The sequence below is a fragment of the Egretta garzetta genome, unplaced genomic scaffold, assembly GCF_000687185.1.
Source record: "Egretta garzetta isolate BGI_Z169 unplaced genomic scaffold, ASM68718v1 scaffold297, whole genome shotgun sequence".
Taxonomy (NCBI): Eukaryota; Metazoa; Chordata; class Aves; order Pelecaniformes; family Ardeidae; genus Egretta; species Egretta garzetta.
Window position 1 is genome coordinate 6717621 of NW_009260410.1, and position 11538 is coordinate 6729158.

Sequence of the window (11538 nt, forward strand, 5' to 3'; positions counted from 1 at the left end):
GGTGGAACAGACTGCCAACAGATTTGTGAGCAGCTGGATGTAGGACAACAACCAGCAGCAACCGCAGCATTGTTTGTCTTTTGGAGGCACCTGGGTGCTGAATCACTGTTGACCTATGCAGGACATGCATTTTATGGAGGGAGTGGGGATGAGTAAGGGGATAGTTCCTTCGTGCATGTCTGTAGCTATATTTTTTGCTGCAATCTCTTTACCAGAGGAGGGAAAGCAACTGCTGTAGGAGGACACAGGACACTGCTGCTTATTAACAGCAATGATTTCCTTAGGATCAGCTACAAAATAATGTCCTAGAGAAGCTAAAAGGTAGACAATCACATGTCAGGGACTAAACCAGACTCTCCCAGGCTACTTCAACAATCAAGTAATAAATCTGAAGTCAGCCGCTTGCATGGTCATCTGTTTTCCCTCCGAGTTCCATCTGTCTCTAAAGACTGCCTCTAAAAAAACAGCTACGGTGCTGAAGTCTGATTCTGTGTTGGGTGCACTGACACACACTGACTAGGGATGCATGGGAGACGATTTCGTACTGCAAAGAGCTCAGATGTTCGAACATTAGTTATGTACTGCCCAGGGGGACTCTGCTGAATAAACCACCACTTGCAAATAAGCAATCTTTCTGTGTGCAGAAGGTACACTCTGCTTTATGTGCATTACAAGAACTGGGTCAGGCTTGAGCGTGTGAAATGATGGTAGTTTGCCTGAGGGAAGATAAGCCTTCCATTTATCCTCTTCATTTTCTTTCAAAGAGACAAAATTGGGTTCGGGTTCCACCAAGAATAGCACCAATCTTTCTGTAGAAAGGGTGAAACAATCCCAAATTGACTCCAAAAGCCTAAACAGGATTATGGACTGGTACATAGATGCCATGGAGTTTCTTAGCCTGGACATGCATTGCTGGTTTCTCATGAGTGTCACGAGTGTCATTGTTCCTTCAGTTTGATGAGGTGGGCTTTCATGGCTCTTTACTTCCCACATGCAGAAGAGTTTTTGCAATAGGAAGAAATGCAAAACCTTGGTACAATGTTAGCTGTTTGTGTGTGGTACCTGTTCCATCTAAAATGGAACTAGAAAAAGTGCTTTGCAAAAAAAGTGGAATGTGTAGGGGGACATATGGTATCCAGATTTGCCAACTTTTGATTTCTGAAAAGTGTTCCAAGATCAAAATATTAGTTGCTGATAACAGATTTTGAAGTCCATCTGGTTCAGCTGCTATAGCACAAATTTCCTTTCTCATTTTAAGTAAGGTGCTTAGGTCTTGCTATGACATAGTTTCATACTTTGCATGGTAGGTAACAATTCTTCTGTTCCTCACCAAATTCAGCAGTTTCTGGTACAATCTGCACCACAAAAATATTTTAATAACAAGGCATAGTTTAAAATTATTTCATGGACCAGAGGTAAGAAAACAGGCTGTTCTGTAAGCAAACAGTTCTTAGAAGACTTTAAGTGCCCACAGATCCACAACACAGAAGATACAAATAGCTCAACAAAATATCTTAATTTTCAGAGTGCTTAGCTAAGTAACTACCAGCCATTTGCTACACATGTCACTACTTGTATGCTCAGAAAGGGTGGAATATTTTGGTTCTACAGTTTTTGTTCTACATAGGCTGCCTGATATAGGAGGTACAATTTCAGGTTTTGTTTGTAAGATCAGAATCACAAAGAAGCATGAGGCAATGAAAGGACTAAGGGGCTAATAGATTAGTATATGTGCTTTATTACATTGGGTAAGATTTGTAATGACCAACTACTTCTTGATCCATCAGGAACTACATAGCAGCACACAATAGTTGGAACCTAGCACAGGAGGGATTCAGTCTAGAAATGAGCATATTTTGTTTGACCTATTGGGGCAACTTGCTGTGTTAAGTCAGTCAAGCTCCCACTAATGGCACTGTGATTCCACTGTTTTCCTCTGCTGTGAGATGTAGTCATTTGCAGCAAAATTCATCAGTATGTTCCAGCTTGAAGGAAAAATTATTGCCATTTTGTTGCAGCCTCTCATCATGATCTGAAAGAATAAATTGAAATGAAGATTAAATATTTTATTTGATGCAGATTATATAAACCTGCTTTGTGGTCCAAGTACATCCAGCCATTCGTTTAAGTAGCTCACATTCTTGTGTTGCAAGTTCATGTGATTAATTTTGTATTTTGATCACTTGTTCAGCTAAGAAATAATTAAGTCAGTTCTGAGACTCAGAATCAAAGGAAAAAACCCCAAACTTAACACTCACTAAGGCTGAATTCAGTACAAGCATATACTGAACTGCAGGGGCCACAGATTCCCCCCATGCCTGACTGGTTCTGCAGATAAACACAAAGAGCAGAAAGAACTTCTTGCCAATGATATCTGGTAGATTAAGACCTGAATGCCTGAAAAATGCTATTAAAAAATAAATTGCTATGTACTAAATAGTCAGGAGGAAAAAAAGTACAAATTGATCTAAAATATATTGCAGGAACCAATCATATCCAGAAGTTTCAGTGTTGAGCGGGCTAATAAATCTTTATCAAGATTATACTTTATAAAATACATAACTAAAAGATTTATCCACCTAAGCTTGCAGAACAGTATTTTATTTCTAGCTTCTAGGAGTATATGCAACTTGGTTCTAATTTGCATCCAGCATTAGATTTAGAACTAGATGAGGCTAGAATTATGAGCAAATACAAGTCAGTACTGTCTACAATATTTCATTTAAAAAATCCTAAATAACAATAGAAATATCAGGCTTAACATAAGTCTGGCTTCTTGATTTTTTTTGCATTTTTATGTGCTATACCTTAAAAATTAATATCAATTCTCCATTTCTTACTAACATCAGTTGCTTTATGTAGAATTGAAAAAATGACAAGTAAGTAATTAACTTTAAGGTCTTTATGGGTAGTCCGAGAGCCCATTGTACTTTAATAGCCTGTTTCATTGTTATGCATGCATCTTCCACAATTAAAAAAAAAAAGGCAAATTGGATACATTGGACTGTTCTTTCTACTGCAATAAAAATCTTAACTACGTATTTCTGCTCAGTGAAGCAATTTAGTACAAACTTACAAAAGCACAGCCAAATAGCTACAGTTTGCATCTGAATTAGAAAACAAGGAGCAGTTTTAAAATCTTCTTTCTCAGAAACCAGCTGTATAGTTGTTACTTCTACTCACCTGAATATTTCTTTTGCATTTGGATAATCCAGCCCCCCAGCAACAGCACTCAATTTAGCCCTCTTCATCTCCCTAGATACCTGTTTTCACAACATTTGCACTAAAACAACAATTTAAATCTCTAGCCCTCTAACAGACTTTTTTGAAACTGAGTAGTAGGTCCAAAACTAGCAGAAAGAGCCTAGCAAAGACAATGCAAATGGTGTTTCTTCTTCTTTCAAGAGGCCCACCTCTAACATAGCCAAAACATGCTTAAGCCACACCAGTCTCCAGTGGAGGATTTTATAAGCTGAAACCTAACTTAATTGGTTAAGTCAGCTGGAGATATTCTGGCTAATAGTAAGAGCCACCTGGATAACATTACCTATCAGCTTATATACTGAAAGAAAGGCAGAGTATGTATAATGTTCTTGGGGAACTGGTAAATAGTTTGTAATCTCTACTAAGACTTTAGTGAAAAGTGAGTGGTGTTGTGACCTTTTACATGTTAATTTATGTATAATCTTTTTTTGCTCATGGGGAAGTCTGAGAAGAGGCTGGGATGGACTTAGGTAAGCCCAGGATGAGGAGTGTATGGAGTTGCCAGGTGAATGGGATGGCTTACCTGTGTGTGGTAACAATGGATCAGCTGTGGCATCTTCCTGTGATTTCACTGATCATGAGACAGCTCTCCTTGTTATATTTGGGGGTGACAGCATGGTACCATTTGTGCTAGGAGCTAATCCGAACAGCCTCACCACTGAGCACAGCTCCAGTGGTGTAGGGGAAGGCCTGAGGTGGCCCCTTCAGGCACAAAAGCGCCTTGGTGGGAATGCCTGCCCCAGAGGAACCCTTTCTCCAAACAGGGTTTCAGCAGTGAGTGATTTACTTGCATGCAGTAACCAAACAAGAATTTAAAACTCCTACCTCTCTGCTTTCCACCTTTGTACCTTTGAAATGTTGACTGCTTCTACCAGCAAGTTTAGAGATTTCTCCTGAAATGGGTTCCCAAGTTTTAGGTACCACCTTTTTCCCTCAGTAAAAATATGGCAAGGGAAGAAAGCAAACAACTGCCAATAGTTTCTTAATGTTGTCTCAAAATGAGAGGATGGTATGACAAATGGGCAAGTCACATAATAGTAAGGTTAGTGAAACAAATTACAGATGTATTCAAAACCCATTCTGATGCACCTGTAGGGTTGTGGACTTGGCTGAACTGAAAATAATGCGTTGTGTAGAGAAAGATCTGTGCTTGGCGTGGACCTGCCGCCCAGCCCTCTCTGTGAGGGAGCACAGACCCTGAGGAGGCAGCACGGCTGCAAAGCTGTTAGTCAGGGTCAACCCATAAGCATGCATGCGCAGTTTTGTTGCGCCCGTTGTCCTTGTTCACTTGCATTTCCTACATGGCCTGGAAGAGGGAAATTTTGTTTTCTCTGGGGCCAGGCTACTGTCATGAGATCTCTGGCTATTGAGGTTGATATCCTGATGAGAGTGGGACACTGCAGAGCCTGGAGAGAAATGCTGTAGAAGCGCTGTGTAGACAATTCTCCTCAGGGAAGGCCCCTCCACTGAGGGAAACTGGTTTACAGTTACTGTATCACACAATTAGGCGTTTAAAAGCAAAGCAGCCCAAGACAAATATACCAATCATCTGATTTTTCCAGACAAATAATTTTAATCTGTGCTTACACAATTTATTATGTTGGAATAACACCTTTTTTTGTGGAATTACACAGAGGCATTCATTTACAGAAAAGGGTGAGGGAACGGACAGAATTAGAGGCCTGAGAGGCAGTCGAGATCAACAGGTGGCTCTTCTATTGTAGGCCTGTTCTTAAATCCTGTATACTTGACAAGAACATGGCCTTTTTCATTTTCCCCATAGCAAAATTCTTAGAAACTGGAGTCAAGACTTAAAAGAACATCTTGTTTCTTTCTACATTATGCCAAAATGTTGGGCCATTACAATGAGCTGTACGTGTTAGAATACCCTTCTTTCTTCATTGTTAGACCAATACTATTTTTACTGTAATAGCAGATAACCAATGAGTGTATCTATCAAAAACAGTGTTATAGAAATAAATTGCTTTCATGGTATACTGCACTTTCTAAATGACATTTCAAGTACTTCAATGACATTTTCTTTCTCAAATTATTTTTTAGCTTTCATGTAGGTAGAAATAAAGTAGAAGTATTATTTCAGTTGGAATGAAATCCTGTAAAAAAAAAAATGGTGCTGGGTATAGACAAGCTTGACTTTGGTCAGGAGCACATTTCAGGCTAGGATGCACCATAATTAATAGCTCTTGTTATTTTTGTTTCACTTCTGAAACATGCAATAGGATCATTTAAAGAGTCTCAAGCAACAAATAGTTAAGACATAGCATTTGTATAAATATAGATATTTAGTATTACATCTGTCATTGTTTAAAATCAGCTGGTTCTGTTCACTAAGCCACACTAGAAATGAGAAGTCTATAAATGCACTGGCTTTAATCCTGTTTGATGTACCTTCTTCACATCAAATGAGCTCTGGTTTTATTCACTGAATTTCCCAATTGGAAAGTTTTGTGATGACTTGTCATATATATAGTAAAGTCTGAACCTAGATCACTGTAGGAAAAAGTTATTCCCTACTTAATCAGGATTCATGCTGGGAAGCTATAATCTCACAGTGTCAATATTAATTGCATTATTAAGCAAAATGCTGTTGGAAAGAATATGTCTTGCCATTTCTCAACCACACAGTTGCTAGTGCTAATTCAAAGGAGGGCGTGTGGGAGAAATCACTCCTCTGTTAGTAACCTAGGGTTAGGCTAATTTATGCTGATTATGAACTTAAGTTACTTGCTTAGCACCTGGAGTTACCTACTTCATTTGCAGGGTTTTGTAAACAGAGGTTTGCATCTCTTGGGGTTTACTTTGTACTGTCCAGTTCTCAATATGGGCTCTTCTAAATCATAGAATCACTTTGGTTGGAAAAGACCTTTGGGATCGAGTCCAACCTTTAACCTAACTCTGACATCCCACCACTAAACCATGTCCCTAAGCAGCTCATCTATCCTTCTTTTAAATACCTCCAGGGATGAGGACTCTACCATGTCTCTGGGGAGCCCATTCCAGAGCCTGTCAACCCTTTTGGTGAAGAAGTTTTTCCTAATGTCTAGCCTAAACCTGCCCTGGCGCAGCTTCAAACCATTCCCCCTCATCCTATCATCTGTTACCAGGGAAAAACCCCCACCTCACTACAGCCTCCTTTCAGGTAGTTGTAGAGGGCGATCAGGTCTCCTCTCAGCCTCCTCTTCTCCAGACTAAATAACCCCAGTTCCCTCAGCCGCTCCTCATATGACTTGTGTTCCAGACCCCTCACCAGCTTGGTTGCTCTCCTCTGGACATGTTCCAGCAACGCAACATCTTTCTTGTAGTGAGGGGCCCAAAACTGAACACAGTATTCAAGGTGCGGCCTCACCAGCACCGAGTATAGGGGCACAATCGCTTCCCTACTCCTGCTGGCCACACTATTTCTGATACACGCCCGGAGGGCCTTCCCATTAAATATTGTCACAGTATTCACCCTGCCTTTAGATCTGTGTGATGATGTTTGTTTTTCCTAATTTCTGTCTGTTGGGATGCCCCCTTACCTGTCCCATCAACCTGTGCCTTTTAGCTGTCTTAGGCCCCAAACACCTGCTTAAAGTAACTATGCCTTGTGGCATTAAAAAATGGTTTTTTTCTAGATTTTATCTTTTCCTTAAAATGTCTTTTGCTTTCTCAGTGCTTACTTTTTTATGATTCACAGAGCAGGTGATTGCTTTACAAACAATCTGCTTTTAGTCCTTTGTTCCCATGAAATGGGAGGAATGAGAATGATGTGGCATTCTGGAAAGTTGTGAGGTTAATATATTGGCCTTCACCATAAAAAGACTTTATTCACATATTCTTAGGTGAAATGCATTATTTTGCATTTATTTATATACAAATCTAATTATGTCTTTTTGAAAGCAAGACTGAGTGTATGCCAGCTTTCCTGGGAGGAGCTGCACAGATAAATGACTGTTTTGACAATGGAGCATGTGTCACACTAACCCTTTGTTCATTCCTTTCCTTTATAATTGTGTAACTAATTGAGGGGAAGGAAAAAAAGCCTCAGAAGTTTTCTGAGGAGTTTTGGCCGTTTTGCTCAAGAGCAGAGTCTTGCACAATGAGCACCGTGAGATCAGGCAAAAGTTAATACACAAAAGGACACTGGAATTGTGAGTTTAGGCTGAAGCACTGTTTTAATTCAGTGGTGAAAAAAATGATGAGTCAGCTATCCTATATCCTTTGGTCACATGCTAGCAATTGACTTTAGAATCAGGAAAGTATGGCCAATGATTATTTAAACTACTAGTGAGAGATGCCTCTTATGCCTTGTGCAGAGATGGTCAGCTCTCGTACTACAGATGCACTTGTGATACCTGCTGACTTGATTTGGAATGGCTGTGACGAGACACATGCTAATGAACACAAGACACTGTCACTGCTGCTAGTGAATCTAGTGTTTTAGAAGTAGTTAATGAACACAGTTACAGGTGAATCAAGACGGTACAGAAAGGATCATAAAACTTCAATCTTCAGCAGAAGGGCACTGAGATAATTTTGTTTGAGCATCAGGGGACTCTGCAAAATGTGTGAGTGTAAGTTAACTTAGAGGAATCCAAATAGCATTTAAGCTGGTCATTTTGCTTCTGCTCATGCTGGGGCTGTGCTTATTCATGACTTTTTGTAGGTCATATACAGGAACAGCCATAAGGTGTCAGAATTCCCCCACATTCAAAGTAAATTGCACAGAAAACTGTTTAGCTTGTACAGTCAAATTGTGCTTTCATTTACAGAGTAATTACTAGGGTTCACAGGTTGCAAGTCAAGTTCCTGAAAAGTCATATGGTTGCCGTAAATATATATGAATCCTTTAGGTAAATTTTAGTTTTAAATAGATATTTTCACACCAGGAATGAGGGACAGAAACTAAATTACAATGGATAGCTTCTTGTTATATAACAAAAGTGAGAATTTAACAAAGTAATTTCAAAGACTGCAAGATTCAGAGGTGGGTTCATGTGGAGAATATCCAAAGGGATGTAAACCTGCATGTTATTCCCTGTTTGGTTTGTTTTTTTTTTCATGTGCCATACTCTTGGAACCACGTATATTGTACATGGAACATGACCAGGGCCAATACAGGGATGTGATGGAGAGCAGAGTTGTCTCCAGGGGCGGCAGCACTGTTCTCTCTGGATTTGCATTAGGGTAGCATCAACTCCATGTCTGGAATAACCCTGTTGTAGACTGGATCATATCACAGACATTATGCACTGGATGGTAAAGTGTGTTATAACCTTTCTGTCTCATTTTTGTACATCTTCCTAAACAAGGGTGTGGTAATCTAAGTGTTCTCTATGTATATCAATTTGGGTTAGGCTTCTCAGGTTTGCACTGTCCCTATAGAAGAATCGTAGAAAATTATAATCTCTCTACAGAACTGTATGTGATAAATTCAAAATTCTGTTAGAGGGTAGCATTCCCGAGAACATGAAAGAACAAGTAATTAGGGAGGTATTTTTAATAGTTTAAAATACGAATCAATTTTAAGAATTAAATGGATGCTTTTGTCTAAGGTTCACATATTACAGACTATGTTTGTCAGTTCCTGATAGCACTGCTGTTTGGAGACATCTGGTTTAAGTGTCATTTGAGACAGCAAAATGAAATGTTTTCAAAATTATGGTGATCCAGTATCAGCAGTATTGGGTGTATAAGTCCTCTTTGTAGGACTACTCCTTATAAGCTAATAAATACTAGAGATGGTAACAGCATTTGATGTGGCAAAGGCGGCATTTTAATGAATGCCATGGACTTGGGAAAAGCAATTCTGATATCACTTATGGGTTAAAAAACTGTTACATAAATTTTCATGAAGTCTAAATACCACATGATTTCCTAATTTAAAAAGCTGAAACTACTCTGCTACTTTATCCCATATTAAATGTTTTAACACCTGACTAAGAAGAGATCACAGAAGCAGGTGTCTGTGGGGAAACATCAACATCTGCCAAGACCAGCAGAGGACCTCCATGAATATTTTCATTGTTGAACTGGAAATAATTATAACACTTTTACGATAAATATTATGGGTGACAAAAATAAATGGCTTGGTAAATGAGAAAGATGAAGCAGTTATGCAGAATAATTGCATAATTTAGTGAGCTCTGTGCTAATGCAAAATGTTTCCTTACTGCCCAGTGTAAATTTTTTTCTGGCAACTAGAAAACTGGTTACGAAAAGGGGCTTTCTTTGGTTACAAGCTACTTTCTGAACAATACTTAAAAAATCAACAGGAATATTTAGTGTAACACTTTGACAGAGAAGACTCAAGTAGTGCTAGATGTATAAACAGGGGAGAACTTGGTTGTAGCAGGAAGGGTATTTGATATCAGTATTGGTTGACATCCCTATTAAATGGTCAAGTCACTGTGAAAGAATTTTAAAAAAATGGGAAGAGCATCAAGGGGACAGAGCAAACAGTCAGTGTTATTCAAGAAATGGAGGGAATGTGCTCTCCAGAGCGGCACATCTCCAACAGTGGCAAAGTTGCAGTCTATTTTTTTTTACTTTAGTGTGCAGAAATAAAGGGAACTGAATGCATTATATATTCATTTTTACATCCTATGTATGAATAGAAGATGTAAATCCTGAGTACAAATGGAAGTCTGCTTTGGAAAGGCTGGAAATTGGAGCTAAATTAGAGTCTGTATTTGTAATTAATTTGCAGCTGGGAAAAAACTCCAAACACTTACAGTGGAGATGCAGTAAATTGTTTTCCATTTAAATCTGGATATAATTTGGGAAATTGTAAGTTACTTAGATGCAAGTTATTTGGATTCAAGATGGGAATAAACTATAATAGCCTGTGATATAAAGAAGGTCATGATAATTGATTTTTTTTTTTTTTTTTTTTTCCCTAGACAAAAGCTCAGAGAATCCCTTGTGAGCCCAGGAGCCAGACTTTCTGTCTTATAGATTGTCAGGCTTCTGAAATGAGCTCCTATATGAGAAACACAGCCAGTAACTCTGATCCATAATCAATATAGTTACACAGTTTCTTTACTACAAGAAACTGTGTTCCTGGCCCTCTTCTTGCAGTAGTTCTTGCCACAGCATGAAATTAATCAAGAGTTGTGCCTCTTCTAGCTCTGCCTAAGTGAGCTGTCATAAATGTGGAGTGCATCGGTATGGAATTGCTCAGGCAATTGTCTTTAGTTGCTATTGTTCAACTAAGTTTAGTTGAAATTTTTTATGCTGCACTAACCCACTCTTGTGCTATTGATGCCTATATTGGTGACATCCATATGAGTCATCAAACTTCTTCTAAAAGCATTCAGAAAAAGTAGTAAGAAATCATAAAAATGTTTCAAAAATCTGGAGATGAACTTGTTAATTGGAATGCATAAAATGTAATTTATAATTAGTGTATGCATACTTAGTTGCCAGTATAAATGAATAATTGCCCATAGAAATTAAATTCTGCTGTTCTCACATTGAGACTTGGGGGAGCTCCTATGTTTGACCTTATTAGCAGTTATTAAAAATATAGTCGGACAATTTTCCTCTACTTTGACTTATTTTCTTAGTGACTTGCAGCTGTTTCCATTTCTTTTAAAAGGATATGACAAAACAAATACTAAAACATTGTGTTGATTTTTCTTGCAAGATACACTGCTTGCAGTTAAGTAAGGATTCTTCATCCTCTACTTTTCTGCACCTTCTGCACTCCAAACCCCTTGTATGCTATAAATGCTAACTGGGGAAAGATGTGGTTCAATCTTGTGCGATATTTTACTTCCGCCTTGTATGGCATAAGTTGCTCTCTTTAATGATTTTCTTTTTGTCTTTTAAGTGCAGAGGAATACTTCATACCGCATATGTAAAATGAAAGTATTCAAAATTTCTTTTTCAGCAAGTTTGTGGACTAAATTTCTGTCAGAAAATTCTGCAGAGCAGGATGCTATTGTGTGTAGAAGTTCAAAGTTTTACTGTCTAAAAAAGGAATCTCAGCTGTATTAGAGTTCAGGCTGGTTTAAGAAATAAGTACTGTACTGGAGTCTATGCTCTTACAAGGTTTCTGACATTTCTGTATTTTGACTGTATGAGAAATAAGTGTCTGTATAACTGACTTTAAAGTGAAAAATGAAACAAATGTTTAGAGTTCTTCAAGTCTTTGGTGTAATCCCATGACGTTTGAGCTTGTTTTTATATCAGAAATGCTTCACGCAGGTCTAGTTATCAAGGAGAAAAAAGGCATAGTTAGCTTTGTTTTTATTGTACCTTTGGTGGAGG

General features: G+C 38.5%; 1 protein-coding gene across 1 annotated transcript in view; it reads right to left on the reverse strand.

Annotated features, from left to right (window-relative positions):
• The window catches only part of ZC3H15 (zinc finger CCCH-type containing 15), an 18650-nt gene extending 15399 nt beyond the window's left edge, over positions 1-3251 (reverse strand). Inside the window, exons 1-2 of the mRNA XM_009643544.2 lie at positions 3184-3251; positions 2259-2328 (exon numbers count right to left, since the gene is read on the reverse strand). Coding sequence (XP_009641839.1) covers positions 2259-2328; positions 3184-3251 — 138 coding nt within the window. The remainder of the gene's footprint in view (positions 1-2258; positions 2329-3183) is intronic.
• Positions 3252-11538: the final 8287 nt, after the last annotated feature.